Genomic DNA, 27,432 nt, shown 5'->3' with positions numbered 1-27,432 from the left:
TCCTTGTGCGTCAATACATGTCGCTCAGCTTGTACTCACACGTTTGCACTACGTCTACACAGCTCTGGCAGGAAGGCGGGCTACTTTTTCGTGGGCCACCCTGTATATAAGCAGAAATCTTGCTCCTCTTGTTTAGTCTTTATTTGGACTCGGTCTTGAATGACCAGAGGTGGGTAGTAAAGAGTTATATTTACTCCGTACATTTACTTGAGTAACATTTTTAAAAAATTGTACTTCTAAGAGTAGTTTTACTGCACCATACTTTTTACTTTTACTTGAGTACATTTGTGAAAAAAAACGCTACTCTTCATCCACTACATTGGGCAACACTCGACTAGTTACTTTTGCACAAATATACAATTGCTCTCCCTTGACAAGCTATGGTCTGTGTGCATGAGACCACATTCTCCTCATTCTCCGCCCTTCTTTACCCTGAAACAAATGATTTTACAAGTTTACAGGCATGACAACTGAAGTACTTCAACAATTGTTCGCTCTAATCAGAGTATTTTGTCACTGTGAACATGCAATAAATCAGTTAATAGTGCTCAAAATGTATTTTCTGCTTTGTTCTTACCAGTAAAATCTGTTAGGAGCAACTCTTTCATGTACCAACTGCCATCTTCTTCCAAAGTCCACAGAGCTGTACAACTAAATAAAAGAGGACAGTTAAACTGTTAATAGCTTTATCAATAAACAAAATGAAACACTGAATACCATTAATAATTTAAACCAGCATTTTTACAAAATAAAAACATTAATCAAGCTGATTATGCTTATCACGTAAAAGAATTCCAGTAAGAGATTGCAGAGTGTAGCATGGTTTAACTTTTAAAAAGCAAAGCTTAACAATTGTTTAAAAAGAAGACAATTCAGTTCATAAATCACACAGTGACAAAGCTACTGTTTACATTATTTTTAATAGAACTGCAGTAATCAGCAGAAGAATTGTTTTTGGTCGTTTACAATTTAGTTATAAAGAACAAACTCCTTTAAAGCGAAGCAAAATACTCTTCATTTTTCATTATTAGAGTATTTCATTCATTTGACTAAATAAAAACAATAACGCTAAAAACTTTCATTACAGGCCTTTCTTTCCTGAGGTTTTAATGAATCCTATAATAATCTTTTTTCAATCGAGCATACATTTTTTTGCCAAAAACATTTCTTAGCATTGGTGTTTTAATATTGTCTGTTTGTCTGTAAGATATATAATTTAAAAAAGTAATTATTGTGGACACTGACCTGGAGAGTGAAAGTGCTGATAGGAAATAGTACAGGAAAAACAGATACTTCGAAAGGAAACATCAAAACATTAACACAAGTCTGAGAACCAAGAAAAGACAACCAAATCGATCATCAGAGCCAAATCAAAAACTATAGTCAAAAGAACGATGTCAGGCTTGTTCTTTTTATTCATCTAATTGTTTGTGTTAATTTCGTTCTTTTAGTATTTCACTATTTCTCATTAAATATTTCTCTTTTTTATCGTCTTTTTAATTAATACTTCTGATCTTGTTTTATTTCTTAATTCTGTTGTTTTAATTTGCCTTTAACCTTTCCCCATTTTCTTGATTCCAAGTAAGTCTTCTTAGCATTGCCGGTGGATTGCTAGCAGATGTCATAGAAGACACAATATGGTTCCTTGCATGGCTGAGAAGCTTTTGGAATGGAAAGACGTGAATGGTTGGGCATCCCGGGCTGGACTTGTTGCTGGGTAGTTTTCTGGTTGGCTTGCCTTTATAGCAGAAGGACAGTAGGAGACTTCCTTGCAGAGATGTGAATTCCACTGGTATTGGGGATGGCAGAAGATTTTAAATCTTCTTCGGGTATGTCTTTCAAAAATGTTATGTTTGAGAAATCTGAACTACAATTATTCACAACCAACAACTAACAGTAGGACTTCGGTTGATGCCATTTTTACATCACTTGAATTGGAATTTGTTGAATATGAAAGATGTCGGGCCACCACAAGCCTATCTGGGCTACATTTTTAACTGCACGATATTTAAAATGCTGTTAAAAAATGTATATTTAATGTAATCTACTAATGCACGTAATTACATTCTACTCTCATTTTTATTTTATTATTATTATTACCACGCTTTATATTAACTTCGCCTGTTTGTTTTCTGGTACATATCTTGTAATCGATATTTAACCCACTTCCAATTTTGCACACTTACTCACTTCTGATGACAATACATGAATCAATAATCAGTTTCACTAACTGATCAATTAATCCATGTTAATTAAGAAATGAAATTTTCATATGTAGAATAGTTCAAGATTTCACCAATAGATGGCAATAGTAATGGATAGAAATATTAAGGGAAGTGTTAAAATATTGATTACAAAATTATACTAAAACAAACCCAAGGCTAAAAAGTTGAAAATTATTTATATATATACAGTGGAACCTCGGTTTACGAGTAACTTGGTTTCCGAGTGTTTTGCAAGACGAGCAAAAATTTTTAATAAATTTTTACTTGATAAACGAGCGATGTCTTGCAATACGAGTACTATGGATACACTTTGTCTGCTGAGCGTCATGTGATCACAACTGAGCTGATAGTTCTTCTCTCTCTCTCTCCTTATCTCGCTCGCTCGCCCAGCGCGTCTCTCTCTCTCTATCTCGCTTTCTCACTCGCCCAGCGCATCTCTCTCTCTCTCTCTTATCTCGCTCGCTCGCCCAGCGCGTCTCTCTCACTCTCTCTCTCTGGCAAACGTCTCCTATTCTCCATCTGAGTCTGTCAACTCATAGTCAACATCTGTTTACTACAGCATTGTGACTGTGTGTGTGTGCGCTGTGAAGTGCGAGTCCCCATCTTGCTCCCCAAAACATGAAGCTGAGTCTCAGTACTTTAACACCAGTTTTATTCAGCTTGAAACAGCAACAGCGCTGTTATTTATTGTAGCGGGATCTTTATAATGCTCCTTGTATGACCCATTGACCACAGGCGCTTATAGCATGTCTGCAATCTTTTTGGATGCGCTTATACGGCGAAATGCTACAGCGCTGGGAGACTGCGATTGCTTTGGGACACTCTTCCGCGTGTCGTCCTGTTGGGTGGAATCCCACATGAGTTTAGAAACTCACACTAGCCATGATTCTTTTTAAAGGTAAAGTGCAGGTTAATTTGTATTATGTATTTTACTTTATATTTTGTATTAATCATTTTTATATGAATAGTTTTGGGTTGTGGAACGAATCATCTGAGTTTCCATTATTTCTTATGGGGAAATTCGGTTTGATATACGAGTGCTTTGGATTGCGAGCATGTTTCCAGAACGAATTATGCTTGCATACTGAGGTTCCACTGTATATATATATATATATATATATATATATATATATATATATATATATATTTAATACTTTTTAAAAACCATGCTTATATTAAGTTAAAAAGTGTACTAAAACTAAGCCCACCTTTTATTTTATGAATGATGTATATATATATATATATTTTTTTTTTTGAATATGACTTGTTGTTGGAAAAATATTTCAGAAAATGTGATAACTGACTTTTCAAAGTAACTCAAAAAATGGAAAATGCCCCAACAATCAAATCAGGTTTACTAATGTGTTTATATTTGGCTTTTTCTTCTAATTAATTATTGTTTATTGAATCTCAGATTTAGTTTATTCAACTACAAATACGTTTTAAGAATTTGCTTTCTTTATGACATTTAAGAGTCTAATTGTGAGTTTTGTAATGATCTTTATGCTATTCTTTATTTTCTAGTTGGCCTTTTCTTATGATTAATTGTTGTTTATTTGAAATTCCTCTATTTCGTAACTACATTATGGGCTCAGTCATATCTAGAAATTTTTCTAGGGTTTTCTAGACAAGAATGCTCCTGAACCACTTGCAAAGTTATTTGCCATCATTTTCAATTACACTATTCATATCTAAGCATTTTAGTAGAGAGCAGTTTATTACATTAAATGCTTATTACATTAAAATAAATGGTTATGATTGTAAAATACAAAAAACAAAGAATATTTTTGCAGCATAGTACAGGGAGATGATCTCTCCTAAAATAAGGAAAAAAAAAAAGAAATAGCTCTGGTGTTGTTGCGCATGCATATACTTCGGTTGTCTAGTGACTTCTGTTGATTCAGAAGGTATTCAGACTTCGTCAGTTTCTGCTCATTTAATTGTGTTGTAGATTTCACTTTAAAATGGATGAGTCCATATTTGTCCATCAATCTATATTTAATAACCCATCAATATAAAATATATATAATATCAAAGTGAAAGCCAGTTTTCAGAAAGGTTTACTCATTTATTAAAATGAAAAACTGAAATACCTCATTTATATAAGCATTTAGACCCTTAATTCAGTACTGTGGCAGCAAATCTAGCTTTGAGTCTTCTTGGATAAACTTTACACACCTGGATTTGGGCAGTTTATTCCATTGTTCCTGGCAGATCCTCTCAAACTTTGTTAGATTGGTTGGTAAGCTTCTGTGAACTGGCACCTTCAGGTCTATCTACAGATGTTCCATGGAGATTAAATCTGGGCTTTGGCTAGTCCACTCAAAGACAGTTACAGTCTTATCCAGAAGCCACTCTAGTGTTGTCCAGGTTGTATGTTTCAGGTAATTGTCATAATGAAAAGTGAGCTCTCACCCCAGTCTCAAGTCTTAGGCACTCTGGAACAGGTTTTCTTCAAGGATCTCTCTGTATTTGTTTGTGTTTGCACTTTCCCTCAATTATGACCAGTCTCTCCACCACCCCCTGAGCATGATGCTGCCACCACCATGCTTCATTGTAGGGAAGGTGTCAGATAGGTGATGAGCAGAGCCAGGTCTTTATAAGGCATAGGGCTTGAAGTTCTGCCAAAATAGTTGTATTTTCATCCCATCATTATAGAGAATCTTTTTCTCCTTCTTAGAGTCCATTATTTGCTATTTACTTAACAGTGGCTTCTATCCAGCCACTCTACTGTAAGCGCTAGATTGATGTTGTACTGCTGAGATGGTTGTTCTACTGACAGGTTCTCCAGTCTCAGTGGAGAACTTCTGAATCTCTGTTAAAATAGCCATCAGGATCTTGGTCAGCTTCCTAATCAAGGCGATTCTTGTCCAATTGCTCAGTTTGGCCTGACAGCCACCACTGCGAAGAGTCATGGTGGTTCCAAACATCTTCCATTTCACACCTATTGAGGCCATTATGCTACTGGGAACAATCAAAGATTTAGAAATGATTTTATCCTCTTGTCCTGATCTATGCCTCTCCACAATTTGATCACAGAGGTCTACAGAGACCTCCGTGGACTTATGGCTTAGTATTTGTTCTGATATGCAGTGTGAATTGTGAACAGGTGTGTTTCTTTCTAAATGACGTCTAGTCAATTCATTTTGCTACAGGTTGAGTCAAGTCATCTCAAGGATAATTAATGTAAACAGGATGAACCTGAAAACATTTTAGAGTTCCACAGCAAAGGGTCTGAAAACTTATATAAAGATTTCAGTTTTGGATTTTTAATAAATTTGCCAGCCTTTCTGAAAACTTGTTTTCATTGTGGGTTATTGAGTGTAGGTTAATGGTCGAAAATGTATGTATGTAAAATTAAATCTACAAATTAGAAAAAGCATGCAGAAAGTAAAGGGGTCTGAATACTTTCTGAATCCTCTGTATATGTCTAAGTCTGAGTTCTGTCCAGAACCATCTTTAAGGCATACAGTAATTGGAAGACATTTGCTGGCTTTTTCACTTTTGGAATTTCCCCACAATGCTACGAGAGAAGACGGTGAGCAGCACAGCTTCATTTTTGCACTGACTACAAATTAGAGATTGGAATGTCAAGAAATATTGAATTAAAATAGCTTAATACAATTATCAATAAAATTGAAAAAATACATCTAAAAAATTCTTTAGTGGGTCATTACAAATGTGATGATTTGTGGGAGATTGTGGGCTGTGGTTTTGCAGGCAGGAGGCAGAGGAATAGCATGCTATTTTTGAAAGAAAAGCTTTCAAGTACATGTAAGCTGCGGCTGCTGCTTCTTAAAACCTACCCAAGGGGTCTCATTGGAATTTATGTTACCAATTTATGTTTATATTTAGAAAGCATTCCCTATAGAATGGAATAATAGAATTCAGGTAGCACAATTAAGTAAATGGAATTTTAAAACTGAAAATGAGGAACACGAGTTAAAGTGTGTAAGTGATGAGAATAAGCAGTAATTTATATATTGCTAGGGGCCAGAGGCTATGCTTTCAGCATCTGGAGCAAATGATAAAGGGATGTCAGTAATACTAGAAGGAAAAATATAAATGAAAGCATCACAAATAGAGATGACAATGTTGGCCTGTTGAATGCAATTAAAGCATTTGGAATCTGAAAAATTGTTAAGAGGTTACACAACAGGCAAACCTAAAAGAAATTGACTTGTAAAGAGCTACTTTTACTGTAAGACTTCTAAAGCACAGAGGAAATGAAAATTCTAAATGAGAAACAGTTGTCACCAATGAGACAAGATAACTATGGTTCATTACATCAACAAACCAAAAGGCAAATCAGAAGTTTAATCTGCTAAATTTAAATGAACATCAAGTTCTAGTTATGGTACAAACATCTAAACATAAAAATAAAAGAAATCTTGATGGCTTTCTTGGGAATAATCCAGAAACTGGGGCCGGATAATGAAGATAAAGAAGGGAAGCAAAAAATAAAGCACTTCATCCCAAGCTAATGTTGGATTACATGGTAACCTTTGTCACCCAAAGTGCTGGAAAACTCCTGTCTGTATGTATTGAATTCCACTGTGGTGTTCTTATGCTTACTTCTGTAGCAGTCTCCTTGATAAAGGCAAAATTCCAAATCTAAAAGAGTTCTAAAATTAATTGCCCATAACGATATGGTAGATTAGAGCTTTAGACAATCTCTTCAGTTAAATTTAGCACTAAATGAATATGTATGCACTCATAAGCGGAGGATGATATCTTTTAATCATATTTGTCTTTGAAATCATAACCAAGGCTTTTTATTATTTGAGTGCATTACTAATTTACAATTAGCATTATTAAGTTCTTAAAAGCATTTTAGTTTCATTTGCTTGATCCTTTTGTTTGGACACTGATCTTGATTGCTACCAATGAATGAACGAGCCACCTACACTGCATGGCATCCTGACAATTGTGGCTAATGCTCTGAGTAAGCCTCCTGTATATTACACTTGTTCTATCGGCTGCTGTAGTGAAAATTCTTTTCATTATCTTTAAAGCACCAAAGTGCTATACAGTCTGGTGACTCTTGTGCTATGTCAGAGGTGGAGTGAACAACTTCATCCTTCTCAGACTGATTTTCATGATTTTTGGAAAGACCTTGTTGAGTTTTTTTTTATTAGAGGTTTCTGACTTATCAGATAAGGTACTTCTGTGGGCTTTTCAACTCCTGTTTTCGGTTGCTTATGTTTGGGTGAAGCTATGGCAGACGCTGTTAACTCACTCAGCAAATAAAGGGATGCCAGATGGGATCGTTTTTGTTTTGCTAGATGTGTTGCCTGACTCCTTATTCAAACTTGGAGATGGTAATACTGTTTAAATTGTTAGTGTGGAGACAGATGATGACTAGTGGAAGAAGAAGGAAGATGAAGCTACACAGATAGGCACATTTATATGTTGCTACTTCACGTTTTGTATGGGGGGCTCTTCACAAAACATCAACACTGGTGGTCATGAGTGTTTATCCCCTTAAGAAGTTTGGGAACAGTGGGCAAAAGTTCATCAACAGCAGTCAGTGACGATTCCATTACTGTTTTCAGCTAAGATTTTCTAGGCAGTAGTCGTTCAACATCTCTTGTCAACAATCTACACATGCCCTCATAATTATAGTCAAAAATGATATGTACTCAGGTAGTGTAAGTGTATATCTCCAAAAATTCATTAACAGTAATTTCAATATCAAAATGGACAAAATATTAATTTACATGTACTCTTCCTTGCCTCGCACCCTCATATCAAGACTATATCAGCAGTGAAAATTCTGAATTAATAGGAGGCCATCTTCTAATGCATGGAAACACAAACTTAAATGGTCAATAGTCTGCTCCTAATCCAGTAATATGGTGGACAGGGCCACCGTACACCTATATAATATAATACATATATAATAGGCCAGAGGACAAGTGGGCATTTTGGAAACTCAGCCATTAAGACAGTTTTGCTGGATGTAAGAGGTCCCTTCTTGATAATTTTAGGCACAACCAATATTTAATCAATATTTACAACATTTTATTTCATCGGTCAGTTTATTTCTCTGTTGTTTTGCAGTGATCTGAACATTTTCTATCTATGATCTATGTATGTACTATGTGTAAAAGTGCTAGAAAGGCAAACCCTTTCCAGTTAGACAGTAATGTTGGCTTGCTTTAGTTCTTTGTTTAGCTGTTCAGTCAGAAGTTGGACATTGTGACACCTCTTCTACACTTCTACTGGTGTTGTTCGGCAGACTTATTGACTGCCCAAATCTGCAAATCCTGTGGCAGTCCTTTGTATGTCCTTTTGATGAGGTGTGACACTGAGGTGTATATATATACAGATATATATATATGTATATATGTATATATATACAGTATATATACACACACACACACACAACATTTAGGTTACAATTCGTGAAGTAGAAGAGGCTTACCCTGTTAGCACAACTAGATAAGTGGTATTAAGTGGCAAAATAACTGTCAATAATGAGACTGATTTACATAAATGTATGGAAAGTGGTACTGGTTGCATCTTGATCAATTTGTGTCTTATTCTCTATAATGAAATTTACATTCGTAATAAAACTTATAAAAAAGGAATAAAAATAACTGATGAAGATTATTCTGTCCACTTAATTGTTGTTCTTGATCCATATTGAAAAGCAGATATAAAAATGCTTTAAATTTCTTTCAGTGAAATCCAAATGCTGTAAGTTTAAATTGGAATTCTTCTGGAAACACCTGCATAACAGTTTGTGGATGAAGAAGTGAATCATTGCGTTTGTTCCTATAAATAAAAGATCATAGGTAAAAATATAAAGTATAAAAAGACTAATGTTCTTTAAATAGTTAACAAATAGAGTAACTACAGCTACCCTGATGTTCACACTTTCAGAAAAGATCCAAAGAGGTGCCTACTTGTGAAGTGCTACTGAAGTCGTATTTTCCTTTCCAACCTTTTCATGTAAGCGTTTAATCCTTTGATTTCTCACATAAACATCCTATGCCCTTTCAACAGTCCCTGAACTGATAGCCACACTAGCTCTCTTTTCTCTTAAAAAAGGCTTGAATCTTCAAGTGAGGAAATGTTTTTTGATGGAAAATTTAAGCTTAGAATGCGGTGTTGTCATTTTGCTGAGAACGTCTGATCAAAAAGTTATAAGAAAGTAGTCTCCTATCCGTTTATTTTCAAACACTCCGGTTATATTCATAGAGGCAAGAGTTGATGGAAACCATGAAAGGGTCTGTATTGATATGCCAGTCCACCACAGGATACATTCACCCACACACCAACACTCATTGTTTCATCCATCCATTTAATCCATCCAACCATCCATTATCCAACCCGCTATATCCTTACTACAGGGTCACAGGGGTCTGCTGGAGTCAATCCCAGCCAACACAGGGCGCAAGGCAGAAAACAAACCCCGGGCAGGGAGCCAGACCACCGCAGGGCGCGCACACACACACCCACACACCAAGCACACACTAGGGACAATTTAAAATCACCAATGCATCTAAGCTGCATGTCTTTGGACTGTGGGAGGAAACCAGAGTACCCGGAGGAAACCCACGCAGACACGGGGAAAACATGCAAACTCCACGCAGGGAAGCCCTGGGAAGAAAACCTGGGTCTCCTAACTGCGAGGCAGCAATGCTACCCACTGCGCCACCATGCCACCCATGCATCCATTTCAGACCCCTTTAATTTATTTCAGGTCCTTAGGATCAGGAGCCTATCCTAACAGCAGTACTTTGCAGGGCACTCATACACATACACCCTGTTTGGGGTGTGGAAGGAAGACTAGAGTACCCAGTGATAAATCGGTACGGACAGTCCTTCCCAGTATTATGTGGCATGCTGTAAACAATCAATAAGGTGCTGCTTCTTCCTATTTTCGCATAGGGAGCAGTGCTGACCTAACATACTGAAGTGACTCTAAATGTGTGCCAGTCCTCTGGTGATTCACACCAGCATCAGTGCGGGACTGGCTCTGCCTGCTTGTGTTACCCTACAAGTCATGCCATTTTGACAGAAGGCTTAAAAAATGGTGCATAATTTCTCCGGGGACCTTGTGAGCGATGCTCTTATGCTGGCCGCTTTTGGTCTCCATGTTTAGATAAACTCTGAACTGAGCAGTCACATTTGAATATTTGCTTTACTCCTGGATCTTGCCTGACATTAACAACAAACTCAAAAATAAAGGACTGCAGAATAGCATACATTTTATTAAGGACTGCATCGAATCATGTTATATTTTACATTTGCTGCCCATTCCTCAAAGGGCACACTCATGCTTAGTCATACTAGACCAATTATGCTAATATCCACATTTGCAATTTAGAAGTAAAATGGGATTTCAAGTAAAAGTACATGAGAAAAAGTTGCTAGTAAAAAGACAGCATTATGTTTGTGAGACACTATTTTAAATTGGCACTGAGTTATACTCCACTTACTGTATGTCCCTGATATAGAACTTAATGCTTCCCCATTCTTCTCTGCTATGATTTCTTTTATATGTGACACTTTTCTCTGTGAACTCCATCCCTAATCACTTCTCAGAGTGTCAACATACAAATGACAGAGATGCAGATCTCTTCCTTGTTTTATGACGAGGTGACAGGGAGGTGCAATAATTAAACAAGTGACTAGAATTTGATTGTGCAGCCATTGAGTTTTAAAGGTGAATAATGCCAGCAGCATTTTTACCTGTACAGCATGGTTTCTAAATATGTGTAAATAAAGTTTTATGGTTTCTTAACTTTACTGATACATTTCATTTTTTCCCATATCTAATAAAATGCATTAATTTTGGTAAGTCTAATATCTGTCCCTACCACAACCTAACTAGCTGGCTCTTTTAAAAAGTTCAAAATGTGTCCAGGAAATTGCCATAGTGAGATCGGAGCTCTTTATATGAGCGGATGACCAACATTATAATTAATTCCAAGTTTCTAGATATTCTTATGCTTCTACAATGCTACTAGTTTGACTACTAGTTTTGGCAGCCAAGTTATGTCTAACACTGAACCTAATTTTTTTGGTCAATGGCCCCATGTTGGACTGCCATTCCATGGGTTTCTTCCTGTCATGTTCCCAGTAGGCCAGCAGCCATACCATCTGCACTTCAGTACAGGTAGTGCATGTTTAGGTCCAGCCAGAACTTTGCATGGAGGAACCCTTTAGGAAAAAAAGTTGAGATGTTGTGGGAAGAGGCAGTTAGTGTGGCCATCAGGGGTCGCTTACCCTGTGGGTGGGTGTGTGGATCCCATGCCAGGGCAGTGACAAGAAGATTGTGCTGTAAAAATAGTTTTGTCTTTCAGATGAAACATAAAAATAAGGTCCTGACTCTCTGTGGTCATAAAGATCCCTGGGTATCTTTTGAAAAAGAGTAGGGTGTACTTCAATGTCCTGGCTAGATTGTCCACCATGACCTTGTGCATTCTGGTCCATTAATTATCCCCGGCCCTTACTGGATAACTATCTCTCTCACCCCTTCACCACCTAATAGCTAGTGTGCAGTGAATATACTGGCATAAGAATGGCTGTTGTTGCATCGTCCATATGGATGGTAAACGTTGTTGGTGGTGGTGGTTGAAGTGGTTCTAAGCCATCTGCTGTATGTGCAGATTTAAAAAACACTAAGTAAATGTAAGTGACTGTTATTGCCAAAAAAGGTTCTGGTCCCTCATGACTCAGATGGATTTGACAGGTTTAATAATGACATTTTAGGTTATCGGCAGCATGGTGGTGCAGTGGTAGCGCTGCTGCCTCTCAGTAAGGAGACCCGGGTTCGCTTCCTGGGTCCTTCCTGCGTTGAGTTTGCATCAACTCCCTGTGTCTGTGTGGGTTTCTTCCGGGTGCTCTGGTTTCCTCCCAAAGACATGCAGGTTAGGTAAATTGGCAATCCTAAATTGTTCCTGGTGTGTGGGTGCGTCCTGTGTTGGCTGGGATTGGTTCCAGCAGACCTCCATGACCCTGTGTTAGGATATAGCGGGTTGAATGATGGATGGATGGATTTTAGGTTATTCCTGATGTATATTTAATAATGACATTTAAGTTATGCCTGATATATATCTATTTCTTCAGAGCAATCTGATTGGTCAGTTTGGCTTTGGTGTGATTGGTCAGTCTGGCATCGATGGTGCAACGAAAAAAGGAAGTGCAAGTTTGAGATGCATGAGGAGGAGTAAAGGGACAAGGTTGAGAGAGTTGCCTTCAAAGATGGCAGATATTGTAAGTGTGGACAGGAGGTGAGAAAGGTGCCTTGAAATTAATGACAAAGTATGAGAAGCAAATACACTCGAGAAATTGCGCACCACTGAAAAGATGTTCACACACATGAAATTCAGAGTGAAGGTACCAGTGGGACAAGAGATAGAAAATGTTTTTTAATTATTTTATTATCTGTCTTTGACAGGTACCATGGCTAGTGTGTATATATATATATATATATATATATATATATATATATATTCCTCCTTTGAATAGGATGATTTTCTGTTCTTTTGATCGAGAGATGGAACTGTGGCGTCCGGTTTGACACTGAGCCCGGATCACACAAGAAAGACCCATATTTGTTTGAAATGTTTGAATAAAGTTTCTGTCTCTGCAAATCACTGAGTGTATTTGTGCAACTGTGTGACCAAATTGTATTCAGTAGTTTGTATGGCCCCCACGTGCTTGTTTGCTTGCCTGACAACGTTGTGGGGGAGGGGGCTCCTAATGAGACGAAGGATGGTGTGCTGGGTGATCTCCCCCCAGATCTGGGCAAGGGCATCACTGACCTCCTGGACAGTCTGAGGTGCAACCTGGCAGTGTTGGATGGACTGAAACACAATGTCCCAGAGGTGTTCTATTGGATTTAGGTCAGGTGAGCGAGGGGCCAGTCAATAGTATCAATTCCTTCAATCCTCCAGGATCTGCCTGCAAACTCTCGCTACATGAGGCCAGGTATTTTCGTGAACCAGACCCAGGACCCACTGCACCAGCATAGGATCTGACGACAGGCCTAAGTATTTCATCCCGATACCTCATGGCAGTCAAGGTGCCGTTGTCTAGCATGTAGAGGTATGTGCGTCCCTCCATGGATATGCCTCCCCAGACCATCTCTGACACACCACCTAAACCTGTCATGCTGAATGATGTTACAGGCAGCATAACATCCTCCATGGCTTCTCCAGACCCTTTCATGTCTGTCACATGTGGTCAGAGTGAACCTGCTCTCATCTGTGAAAAGCACAGGGCACCAGTGGTGGACCTGCCAATTCTGGTATTCTATGGCAAAGTCCAAACGAGCCCCACGGTGCCGGGCAGTAAGCACAGGGCCCACTAGAGGACGTCAGGCCCTCAGGCCACCCTCATGAACTCTGTTTCTGATTGTTTTGCCAGGAGACATTCACACCAATGGCCTACTGGAGGTCATTTTGTAGGGCTCTGGTAATGCTCATCCTGTTCCTCCTTGCCCAAAGGAGCAGATACCGGTCCTGCTGATGGGTTAAGAACCTTGTATGGCCCTGCCCAGCTCTCCTAGAGTAACTGCCTGTCTCCTGGAATCTCCTCCATGCCCTTGAGACTGTGCTGGGAGACACAGCAAATCATATATTGGTGTGCCATCCTGGAGAAGTTGGACTACCTGTACAACCTTTGTAGGGTCCAAGTATCACCTTGTGCTACCAGTAGTGACACTTACTGTAGCCAAATGCAAAATGAGTGAAAAAACAGATGAAGAGGGAAAAATATCAGTGACCTCCACTTATTAAACCATTCCTGTTTTGGGGGTCGTCTCATTGTTGCCCCTCTAGTGCACCTGTTGTTAATTTAATTAACACCAAAGCAGCTGAAACTGATTAACAACCCCTTCTGCTACTTAACTGACCAGATCGATAGCCCAGAAGTTTTATTGACTTAATGCTATACTTTGATTAAAAAGTGTTCCTTTAATTTTTTGAAGTATATATATATATATATATATATATATATATATATATATATATATATATATATATATATATATATATATATATATATATTAGTTGAATACCAATGTTTCGCTATGGAATAGCAACAGGAAAATGTGTTCTAAAATATGCAGAGTGACAATATACTGTACATCCTGTAAAGTCATAAGGCAAGATTTAGCACATAAACTAAAGAAAATAGGTTACAAATTATTTCTTGAAATGGTTTACTCAAATAAAAGCTGTTTTAAGTATAGCAGACTTAAAACAGTGATGACCAAAACTTGTTGGTTCACCCCTGGTATTATTTAGTAAGCAGACTGCGTAAAGTTTTAAGTGTTAAATTTATTTGTTAATAAAAATAGATGAAGGTGAATGTTATTATATTAATTATATTAAAAATAGATTTTCAAGGAATTTTTAGGATCATAAAAAATTACAAATCCTAAGAAATCTACCAAAGCTGGAAACAAAATTCAAAATCAAAAATAACATTGTCATTTACATAGACTGTAATAGATTAATGTAAGCCCAGGGATCTTACCACCACCTCTGAAAAAAATCCATGGAGTACACAGCCTATGTTTTACGAACATAGTACTGCCTTGTACACTATATTCTTAGTTTTCCCCTCAGGCTGGAGGATGACCAGGCTGTCAGGGGAGCTTACTCTAGAACAGGCCATGTACAACTGGCCGTAGGAGAAACATTCACTCCTCAAGCCATTTTCAGACTTTGCCCTTGATCTTTGTTTATGGTAATGGCGTAACAGACTTTTGCAGGGAACTGCAGCCTTTTAAATTGAAAGGGTCAGTCTGATGGGATTTGGGGAATGCGGGGAATGAAGACTGATTGGGGAACATCTTTCCTACTGCCCTGAGCCCACAGGAAGTACCATAGGTTGTGGGTCTGGACATTTTTGAGAGGTACTGAGGCTTGGTGTGGTAGGGGCTGCCAGTCCGTGTCATGGTGTACAACTTAAACCTCCGCCACTTATTAGAGATGTGGCTAACAAAGTCAACCCGCATTTGATTGGCCAGAGAGGCGGTGCCGTGCACAAGGTAGGCCAGTGAGGAGAACAGGCATGCGCTGTCACCACTCATACGCACCACGCAGTGAGGGACCATTACTTCATCAAAATAAATCCTTTCTTCATCGGTTTCATGGTTTTATGGGTTTATTTAAAGAGGTATAAACTTAATAGAAGAACTTGTGAAGAAAGTATGAAAAAGAATAAAATAAACAAAGTATGAAAATCTAAATCCTCAAAAAAAAACAAACAAATTTGCTTTAGTATACCTCGGAATAACCTAAGTAAATTATTTTAAAAAGATAAATAAATGGCAAATGATAAAAGCTTTGTGGAAACTCAAAAATATCAAAACAAATGGGTCTAAAAAACTATAAGAAATTTCACACTTGGACCACAAAATTTTTAAAACCGTTTCTTAGCGAGCACCTATGGGCCAAGGGTAACCTACATTCCAAATTTCAAGTCCCAAGTCCTCATGGTTCGGGAGATTTTGTGATGAGTGAGTCAGTGGTATTTGGCTTTTATACTGTACTAGCAAAATACCCGCACTTCGCAGCGGAGAAGTAGTGTGTTAAAGAAGTTATGAAAAAAAAAAGAAAACATTTTAAAAATAACATAACCTGTTTGTCAATGTAATTGTTTTGTCACTGTTATGAGTGTTGCTGTCATCAAGGATTTGATCATCATTATTTCTTTCAATCAGGTTCGTATTTGGAGGTAAACCGATTTGGTTGTGAACCGAAGCAATTTCCCCCCATAGGATTGTATGTAAATACAATTAATCCGTTCCAGACCATATGAACTGCATGTAAATATATATATTTTTTAGTTTTTAAGCACAAATATAATTATACCGTAGAATGCACAGCGTAATAGTAAACTAAATGTAAAAACATTGAATAACACTGAGAAAACCTTGAACAACAGAGAAAACTAACACTGCAATAGTTTGCGCTATAGCGCTACCAACCGCTGGCTAAAAGCACTTTTTTTAATGAGTTTTAAGCACAGGGGAAAAATGAACACTTGAAAAAATCCGTAATTTAATAAACCACCAAGAAAAATAACATTGCAACAATGCACGCTACGAAGAGATCACTGGAAACAGAAGTGAAAACAAAATCAAGACCAGTGCATTCTTTAACCTCCTTCCTACCTTGATGCGTTCAGCTCTCTCTCACGCTGCCTGTGTGTCTGCGTCCATCTCTCGTGCTGCCTCTGTGTGTGTGTGTGTCACACTATCTCTGTTGCGGTGCCTGTGTGTGTGTCGCGCTATCTCTGTCGCGCTGCCTGTGTGTGTATGCTCGCGCTGACTGTGTGTCTATGTCCATCTCTCGTGCTGCCTCTGTGTGTGTGTGTGTCACGCTATCTCTGTTGCGGTGCCTGTGTGTGTGTCGCGCTGCCTGTGTGTGTGTGTGCTCGCGCTGACTGTGTGTGTGTGCGTCTGTCTCTCTCGCGCTGCCTGTGTGTGTGTGTATGTTGCGTTGTCTCACGCTCTTTCTCTTGCTCAGCTGCACAGGAAATGCACAAGGAGAGACTGAACATGTACAAACCGAAAGGGAAACTGGCTTGTTCATATACCGAGTGTGTGGTCGCGAATATTTAGCTCAATTACGTGGGATCGTGCTGATTTCCGCAGTAGCTGCACTTATGAATATGCTAAGCACAGTCCTTCACCCACGAATATTTATCTTATATGGGCAGGCACTCAATTACGTGAGCGGTGTGATTACGCGGACGCAACTCCGCCTCACACAGCGACCAAGCTGCAGGCTAAAGCTGTACATATGGATAAAAGTATGTTCCAGTTATGACCGTTACGCGTAGAATTTTGAAATGAAACCTGCCCAACTTTTGTAAGTAAGCTGTAAGGAATGAGCCTGCCAAATTTCAGCCTTCCACCTACACGGGAAGTTGGGGAATTAGTGATGAGTGAGTCAGTCAGTCAGTGAGGGCTTTGCCTTTTATCAGTATAGATATATGAGATATATAAATATAGTGGCCTGCCGGGGGTGCACCAGCCACCCAAACCCAACATAGTTAGACACCAAGCACAAGTTCCAAACACAGCGCACGTTTATTAAGTGAGGAAGCACTTTTCCCTCGTTCCCAACAGCAGCAACTATAATAAAGCGCAAATAAACACAGTGCCTTCTTCTCTCTGTCTTCTTTCTTTCTCTTTTATCTCTCCCTCTTTTTCTCCTTCACCTCCATTCCTTCTCTGGCAAGTTTCATCTCACTTCCTCCTGACTCTGGCTCCTGGAATAAATTTAGACAGCTCCTTTTAATCCTCACCTGGGAGTGCTCAAGGTGGCTTGTTAGTAAAGTCTGAAATCACTTCCAGGTGTGCTGAAAGCCCAAAGTAGGGCTCTGAAGCTTCTGCGGCTCCCCCTGACGACACTCATATATATATATATATATATATATATATATATATATATATATATATATATATATATATATATATATATATAGTCACTTGTGTGTATGTGGATCCCCCATTTGTCACTCATGAGTGTTTGTGGATCATCCTCAGGACTTCCCTAAGGTATGTGATACCACTGTGGGTTGAGAAGGGGTGCTGTTTGTAATCATGTCCTCTCCTATTCCTCCCACACCACTTAGAAGATGCCCAATAATGTTGTGTTAGAAGACAGGAATGGAATGGGTTGGGATCATGGCTGGGATGGATGATTATCACTTATGCAGAAATATAATGGATGGAAATTAGGAGACGACCTCCTGGTATACAGGATGACTGTATCCATCTAGTTTAGCTCCCTTTTTGACACCCACAGGGCTATTGGGGTTCTTGGATGCCACTTGAGCAAGATGTTGGGACTAGGCTTCACAGTCATATTGGTTTCACTGACTGGAGGAACTGCTTCCTTGCTGCATTGCTGACATGGAAGAAGAACTCCCAGGTCTGGTTTGAAAAAAGGAGATTCTCTATCTCAGCAAGGTGGTTGGAGCCGGGATTGTACAATATGAAGACAGCAGTCACCTGGCAAGGAGGAGGAGGAGACTTTTAATTACAGTATATTGTGTATGGTGGTCTGATTTAATAAGTACTCTTCTCAGCAAAAAAGTTTACTTGGATTAGAACTGACATGTGAGAGAGCTGAGTTCTGGGTTTGGACTGCGGGGCACTCCTAAAAGTCACAAAATATATTTTATATGTATAAAATTGACAAGCTTGTTGGGGTAAATGGCATGTTCTCATCACTATTATTCTAATGTTCTACACATAAAAGAGCCAAGTAATGTGATCGTGTTAATTACTCTGCACCCCATGATCCCACAGTTGGGACATGACAGTTCAGGAAATTGACATGTAAATTTATGTAATGTGCAGTGTATGTATGATAATATCTTTTGCAAGGATTTTTCTACAGAGTAAAGTACAATGTGATGTAACAGATGAAGCCTTTTGTTTTCTAGTCATAAATGTAACTTCTTTCCCAAAAGCATATAACAGTAATAGGAGAGCACAGCCTTAGAAATGAGTCCCTTTGAGAGGTATGCAGAGCTCGAGGTGCTGAAGAGTGAAGGGTCGCTGTTTTCACACAAGGCAGCACTATACTTTTCTAGAATTGATTTCTGAAAATGTTTCAGATGTAACTCTATGATGGGTGTTAAAGTAGCCTCAGGAGATAATTGGGTTTTAAGAGTTTAGGAGTTTGGAAGAATGTTGGGGTGAAATCTTACTGATTGGAGCAATACACTTAGAGAAAGAGAGATGGAGTAAAGGGTGCAACTGTGAGCCAGACCAGCACAGAGACAGCTGGAGTTTACCTATTTTTATTAAATTGTTTTCTTTACGTTAAGGTTTCATTGCATTATAGGTCAGTAAAATGAACTTTTCTACATTTTTTTAGATCAAATTCTAACATTCCTTACCCAATTGTAAAGCACAAAAAGAAGTCATCACCTACAGTTGTCGTACTGATCATTTTTTATGTACTTTACATTCTCACTTTTTTGAGATTTTCGACTTCCTAACATTTATTCTGGCTATATGAATGTGCAGAAACATCAAGAGGGTGCTCTCCTTTCACTCGATATATCTGTTTACAAAACAGCTATTTGTTAAGGCTCTAAAGGTCTCTTTGCTGTCGTCAAAGACTGTTTGTCCCATTGTTGATGAATCACCTCATGAAAGCAGAGCCAGCAGCCGCATTAGCGTTTTGCCAAAATCTTTGCTGAAGTGGCACTTTATTCTGCCTACAGTAGATTCTCTTTTATGTTTTTTCTATGTAGAGTTGATGACATTTTAGCAATTATTTCTGCCTGTATTCTTATTAGCAATTTGGCTTACCATAAATAAATTACTAAATTTTGAGAAAGTCATATCTCACTTTTGACCACATAATTTCTTAGGTATCAAAAATTAAATAAAGTAACCTTAATAAAGCAAGTTATAAATTACAGATATGCAATACAGTTTTAATCTACTCTATAACTAGTCCACTAGATCACACAACCTGCCCCCTTTATTTTCTGAACCCACTTAATCACTCCTGCAGGAAACCTGAGATTATCTTGACGGCACTGGACACCAGACAGGAACCAAGGATGGAGAGGCTGCCAGTCTGTCACAAGACATAGCCACACGATCATTTATAATATGGCTTCTAAATAAACTTTATGTCTGTGTGCTACGGGAAGAAAACAGCCCACACAGACACGGGCAGAATGTACAGCCACCAAGGCAGGATTGGAACCGAGTCTTGTGGAGCGGCAAGGCAGTTGCACTGATCCTTGTATCACCAAACTTCCATACCAGACCAAAAGGTCAATAATTATTTAATCTTCAAAATATTCACTTTTGGATTGTTCACTTATTTATTTAAGAATTAAAATAAAATAAAACCCAAAGCTTGGCAAACCACCCCATCCCACTACCATAACACAACACAACCCAACCCAACCCAGTCCTGCCACAATCAAATTAACAACAACAGAATAAAAGAGCCTTTTGTGGACCAGCAAGCTAAGGATTAGGGTTTGTGGCATTTGTACTCGAGCCAGCTGTACTGTCTCAAACCCATTTATGAATATAAGAGCCAGATGACCCATTGATCCTTGCCACTGCCAATCCCAAAAGGATCAGATTAAAAAAAGGAAGACTTCCAGATGGAAAGAGAAAAGGAATTAGGGTACTTCCACTGAGAGGCAAGGGCATCTTTAGCAGCAATTGCCCTTAATGCAGATAGACCCAGTTTGATAACAAATAAAAATGAGAGGAAAAGTCAACAAGTAGGAAAATATGGGGAAGCAATGGGATGACAGTAGAGAGAATGGAAGTCAGAAAATCAGACACCCCAGACCAAAAGTTAAACACAAAAGTGCAGTCTCATAACACATGCCATTAATGTACCTAGGCAAATTTAGGCTCCCTGTCTGCATGTAATAATAATAATAACACATTTTATTTGATAGGCACCTTTCTTAACACTCATAGTCACCTTACAATGAAATTAAACAACATTAATAAAATAAAAATAAAGAGAACAATAAAATCAAACAGCAATAAGGTACAAAGGTAGTAGCAAACATACAAAGATAGCAGGCAGTAACAGTGCTAGTTCATAGTTTGTATGCCAGTTTGAAAAGATAAGTTTTGAGGGCAGTTTTAAATTGTGTTATTGAGTCTAGTTGACGGATATGCGAGCGAAGAGAATTCCAGAGTTGAGGAGCACTATGAGAGATGCTCGAGCTCCCATAGAACAGAGTCTGATGTGTGGTAGAGAAAGTCGAGCTGCAGATGAGGATCTGAGGGAGCGAGAGGGAATGTAAGTCTGTAGGAGATCAGTGAGGTAGGGAGGAGCGAGGCTGTGGAGAGCTTTAAAAGTTAAGAGCAGTATTATGTATTGTATTTGGTAGTTAACAGGAAGCCAGTGAAGTTGAGAGTGAGTAGGTGTAATACGTTCAGTGGATTTAGAACAGGTTATTACCCAAGCAGCAGAATTTTGAATAAGTTGTAAGCGATGGATAGCTTTGTCAACACTTGACCAATGTTTTGGGGTCATTGTTGCCGTCATGCGCAAATCTCAACTGGACCATTGTTGACTGCCCACACTGGGCCTGCAATGGCCCAATGTCAGTTTGCTTGCTGGGAGGGCTAAAGCAAAAAGCCTCAGTCCATTACGTGAACAATCAGGAGAACTGATGAAAGCCGATTAAAATGTAACAAGTGTACTGGACGTAAAACAACAGTATAACAGCAGAGCACAAGTAGAAGGAAAACTTGACCAGGAAACGCTTTTGTGATAGTGCCCCTGTCTACAGGAAAGACTGATTGATTGCCAGGGGTAGTCGTGTTTCTTAACTCTCAGCATGAAAAGCTACAGCATGAGACTAATTACTCATTTAAATGTAGTTTGGATTTTAGGCATTGCTAATTATAATGATGCTTCTATTTTTGCCTCTAAATAATGAAATCATTACTAAGATAACACATTTTCCATTTCCTGATTTTTTAAGTACCCTGTAATGAAAAAGAAACTTAACTTATAATCATTTAAGTTAAACATGCCTGTTAATCTTACCAGTCAGTCATTTCCCAACCCGCTATATCCTAACACAGGGTCACGGGGTTCGGCTGGAACCAGTCTCAGCTAGCACAGGGTGCAAGGCAGGAAGAAATCCCCAGGTAGAGCACCAGCCCACCGCAGGGCACACACACATCCACACTAGGGACAATTTAGGATCACCAATGCGCCTAACCTGCATGTCTTTTGGATGTGGGAGGAAACTGGAGCGCCCGGAGGAAACTAACACAGACACAGGGAGAACATGCAGACTCCACGCAGGGAGGACCCGGGAAGCAAACCCAGGTCTTCTTACTGCGAGGAAGCGGCACAACCACTGCTCCACTGTGCCACCCTAATCTTACCATTGGCTTTAAAGTTTAAAATGAATATTTAGTTCATGTCTGACAGGGGTCCCATTCAGAGCCTTGCAGAGATTCACTCTGGATATTCATAAGCATATAATGAAATAGGTGAGTTTTGAAAAAGTATTAGTGGCATGAATTTGGATGTGCGTATCACATGTGAGTGTACTCTGTGATGGACTGGCTTACCCTTCAGGACTCACTCTTGCCATGTACCAAATGCTGCTGGGATATAATGTACAAATTGGGATCAAAAATGGATTGATGAACTAAGATATATTCAAGTTTGCATCTGATCAAATAGCAATATTTAAAAGGCCATGTCACATTACACAACTTTTCCAGCAGTTTTCAGCCATAGACTTGACTTACCTGCAACTCGACATCAACAAGACTAAACAAGTGGTGGTGGACTTCAGGCTTGCCAAAGAGCCTCTGAGTCCAGTCAACATTCTGGGGAAGGATGCAGAAGTGGTGCAGAGCTACAAGTACCTGGGGGTTTATATAAAGAACAAATTGGACTGGTCTGACAACACACTGGTGCTGTACAAAAAGGTTTAGAACAAACTGTACTTCTTAAGAAGACTGAGGTCTTTTGATTTGTGCATCGAACTGCTGGAAATGTTTTATTAGTCCACAGTAATCAGTATGGTGTTCTACACTGCAGTCTCCTGGGGAAGCAACTTGAGCAAAAAAGAAGCACAATGCCTGAACAAACTTATCAGGAAACCCTTTTCCATCACAGGGCTTACGCTGGACTTAAGCTGTTGTGGAAAAGTTGATGGTGGTAAAATTGGATACCATCATGAAAGTGCCCCCTCCAATCACCTCCAGGAGGTGCTGTCTTAGAGCAGTTTTAGCCAAGGCTCATTCCACCACAGTGTGCTAATTAGAACCTCTGGGGGTCTTTTCTGCCCACTGCTATCAAGCAACTCACTTCTTCCACCCAATGTACTTGTTAAGTTTATTTTTAATCATTTACTTACTTATCAATTGATTGACCAGCTGTATTATTAGCTGTCCTGTTAACCTGTATCCTTGTGTTTTTTATGTTTTTGTTGCTGTATGCACCTGCATTTCATCATGGAATTAATAGAGTTTATCTAAACTAATCTAATAAAGTTATCGAGTTGTCAAGTCCATGTAATTGGACATACCCAAGACTCACCCTGACAAAATGAAAGACTTTTTAAGTTGTAGCAGTGGTCTCATGTGTGTGCAATAACTGACAACCAATGAGTACTCAGTCAGAGTACAATGAATATAACGCAGGAATTCCAGGAAATATGGGTATTTTAGACCTAAGAAATAATACAGAAATGTGTCTGTCTAATATTTTGTGTTACATGCCACAAAAGAATGGAAAAATAAGAGAAAAAAAATAAAAAGGTCCGAGATTTTGGTTGAACTCACTGTACCTGAAAAGCCTTTGCACGAGCACCTGCTCCATCAGGTAGTAAATTATTGGCTATCAGAAAAATGGGTGAGCTTATACTTAGTAAATGTGAAACTGTGCTGAAAAGTCATTACACGGTCATCTGATTTGACATGCACTGCAATTACTTGTCATGTAATATGACATCCTGAAGACGACAAGATTGGCAACTCAGTCATCAAGTTTAACATCCACTCTGATTAGAAGTCATGTAATGTGACATTGCCTTCAGTTAACTTTAACATTCAGTTAACTTAAAATAAGATGTTATAGTAAAGATATGTAATGTAATGTAATAATCAGCATAGTTTAACTGGATATTCACACATCCATCCATCTATCCATCACTAAACCCATTTAATTCAGTTATTAGTTGTAGGATGTTAGAGCCCGTTACTACAGCATCAGGTACAGGACAGGAACCAACCCTAGATGGAGTATCATAGTACCATGGCATATTACTTGTGCACTGTAAAGGGTGTTCTTAAGCAGACCGTGTACCACAAAATGAAGACACAAAAAAGGGTGCTTTGTTAACACAACATAAATGCACTGCAGTAAGACACCAGGGCCCTCATGCAAAATGCTGTGTGTAGAATTCACACTAAAACATGGCGTACGGACAAAAGCGTAAATGTGCGTACGAAAAAAAAAATGCAGATGCATAGATCTGTGTCTACACCAACTTTCATGTTCTTCCGTTCCATAAATCCCGGTCAGCGTGAAAATTAATGCACATGCACGCACCTGCTGTCCCGCCCCATCTCCTCCTAGAATTACGCCTCTTTGAATATGCAAATCAATATAAATAGCCCTTAAGCTCAGCATTCTGTGAAAAGACCATGGCAAAAGCACAGGGGAAAATAGAATAATTTCAGCAAATATCAAGTAGAGGCAAGGAAAAATTTATTATTTGTTGGTTTAAACAGTGATATAAAAATCAAAAGTTCACAAAGTCGCACAGTGCCCGAAAAAAAAAGTCACCGTGAAAAGGCGAGTCGTAGTCCACCATCTGAGTGTCATATGGAAGCTTATTAGGGTACAGAGAAAAAAAAAATTAGGCACACAGTGGGAAAAAAAGCTTGAAATGTCAATCTCGGAATTTCCACTTTAATTACGTAGTTTACTTTGTCATTAAAATAGACCATCATAAACTTCATCTTAATTTACTAGTTTCTCAAATACCATCATAACTAAATTAGCACGTTAAATGTTTTGTATTGTATGTGTTCTTCAATGTGCTTTATGTGTGTGAATCACTACGTGCTTCTTAACCAGGCTTTCTCTTCCTCCGACAGGACACAGAATCCATTAAATTCATGATATTACAGCTCTCTGAAGAATTTAAATAATGAGATGTACACTTGATATAATTTTCATGATGATAGGAATTAAAGCATGTTATTAAACATGGGAACACGGGGACGCAGTGAAAGTGACGGGCTGGCGCCCAGTCCAGAGATTGTTCCTGCCTCCCGCAAAATGCTTGCTGCGCCGTGCATAACCTTCCATAAAATAAATTACTGCAGCAGTACTGTCTCCCTGAAACATACTAACCCCCAATTCCTGTCCTTCCTTTTCTTTCTACAATTACCCACACGCCACACAATCAGCCATGTAATAGATGTCATGCCATCTAAGCTTAGAACGCAGATTCTTCAAAACCTTTAAGGAACATTGAAATTTCTTCATAGCGCATGTTTAATTATTCTATCCGTCTATCCATCCAGTGTTGCGCCAGTCTCAGGAATAATACAGTGCGAGGCAGGAACAATCTGTGAATGGGGCACTAGCTTGTTGCTAGAGCTGCGACACTGTGTCCTCACATGTTTACTGTAATTATTAACAATATAGATTATTTAAATGATGTTAAAATTTTATCTGTATAATGTAATAAACATTTTGCTGCACTTCATCTTAAAAATGATATTGTCATCATATGTAAATATGTGCTTTATAAAGTGGCTCAGGTTATGCAATATTATAACTGTATCATAAGTTTACAGTGAGGTAATTGTACTTATAAGTACAAACAGTTCTACTAGGAGCACTTGATGGACTGTGTTTATAGTTCTTGGGATGAAACTGCTTCTGAACCACGAGGTCCCTACAGGAAAGGCTCTGAAGCGTTTGCCGTATGGAGACAGTTCAAATAGATAGCATGGCTGAGGCAGCATGTGCTTGATGCTGTATAGCGATAATTCTCTTTCTGATCAGCTGCTGTACAGCTGTGATTCCACACTCAGAAACAGTGGGATAAATATTCTGAGTGGTGTGCTGAGAGGAACAACGGTAAAGCAGCTATTGTATTTGGAATAGTTTGGCCATTCCGTGGACCATTATATTGTTACAGGTTAATTACAATCAGAAGCCTTAAACTAATAAACAATATGCGGTTAATTTCAGTGTATTTGATAAAGCTGCATCAGGGATGTGGATCTAAAAAGAAAGGGAAACCACACTGGAACAAAAGCACTGCTTTGACGCTGGGGGCCGCTAGTTTGCTAAACCAAGCGGAGAACTTGTGTACGCCAAGGTCTTAGCTGGTGTGAAATTGTGCGTGGCTTTATTCCAAGTTTAGTTTTTATACATTGCGATGTGAGTGTGGAAACGGCTGTACGCAACATTTTTGAGCATATGCACCATTTATACATGAGGCCCCAGATCACCAGATATTAGAATACAAGGTGATCTAACCAAAAAACAAAGACCTGAGCCTCTCTGTGCTTACCTATGGACAGATATAGGATCTCCTCTAGCTGTATATTCTCATATTACAAGGTTTGGTCACCATTGGGGGTTGGGGGGAGAACTGAGTGCAAAACCTTGGACACAACTGACACAGTCAAGGATTCAAATAAACTGACTTTTATTCTCCCAAAAAACCTTTACAGGCCCTTCACTAACTGTCCCGCTTAGCACTGTACAACAAAGTGATTAAAATCTCTCCTTTTCATCTAACCACGTGTTGTTCTCCAACTCTAACTCCCTGAGATAAGACAGTGGGCTGCTTTTATCCCACACCGAGGAATGCTTCTGGTGTCAGGACAATTTCTGAGGGAAACACCTCCAGGTCAGGCAAAAGGTTCCCCAAGCAGCTCATCCTGGTTGCACCCATGAAAAACAGCAGGGCTGTCCCACAGAACTATGATTCTCAACATGGCCTGCAGGTAGATCTATGGTGAGTAGTACAGGAGGTGCTGCCATGTGGTGTATTAGGGGAGTATACACATTCCAGAACGGTTATTTGCCCCTGATCTTCAATTATTGTGACATCTTGAGCAGGAATGACAGTCCACTCATGACATCCATTACAAGTGTTATAAGGTTCATATAATGTTTGTATTGCAGAATGCCGTTACAAAACTTATGAAGTTGATTGTGTAAACACAGCACGTCACATCTATTCCCCAACATGCCATCCTGCTAGAAGCAGACATCAGGAACATTCGAGGGCACAAAAGAGTGAGAAGAAGCTCAGCTTACTTCAAATTTAATTCCACTCACACACTTGTTTGCTTTAAGCCAACAGATAACTATACTAGGTCAAAGCTTCAATGACATGGTGCATTGAAGGAGAGCAAAGCGACAAGGTGGAAAGAGATGGAACATCTGATGAAGAAAATGACTGTGCAAATAGCACAGAAAACAGTGCAGCTGAAAGCTATAATAACGAGAGAGAGAGAGAGATGAACATACAGCAAGTCATGAAAATGACAGTGTTAGTGGCCTATCCCAATTTATGAGTACTGATAATGCAAACTTAGTACTCTCATTCAGGTGTAACATTCAAGAAAACATCTCCACCGAAATCAGCTGCTCACCCCTAATGTCATAATGGCTCTTACTGATAATATATTAAATCCATGGAATTTTTGTGCTTTATG

The 27,432-nt window shown here is 38.9% G+C and overlaps 1 protein-coding gene across 3 annotated transcripts in view; it reads right to left on the bottom strand.

Moving 5' to 3' along the window:
* LOC120543437 (VPS10 domain-containing receptor SorCS1) overlaps positions 1-27,432 on the bottom strand; it is a 1,156,507-nt gene that overhangs the window by 279,806 nt on the left and 849,269 nt on the right. For all 3 annotated transcript variants that reach the window (XR_005636356.1, XR_005636351.1, XM_039776557.1), the window contains exon 5: positions 578-651. Coding sequence is in view for 1 of the 3 variants with exons in the window: in XM_039776557.1 (XP_039632491.1) it covers positions 578-651 (74 nt within the window). In the remaining 2 variants the exon portion in view is untranslated. The remainder of the gene's footprint in view (positions 1-577; positions 652-27,432) is intronic.

The sequence above is a fragment of the Polypterus senegalus genome, chromosome 1 (genome assembly GCF_016835505.1).
Source record: "Polypterus senegalus isolate Bchr_013 chromosome 1, ASM1683550v1, whole genome shotgun sequence".
NCBI lineage: Eukaryota > Metazoa > Chordata > Cladistia > Polypteriformes > Polypteridae > Polypterus > Polypterus senegalus.
The sequence above is the reverse complement of the archived record's forward strand: the minus strand, read 5'-3'. Positions and strand labels throughout refer to the sequence as shown.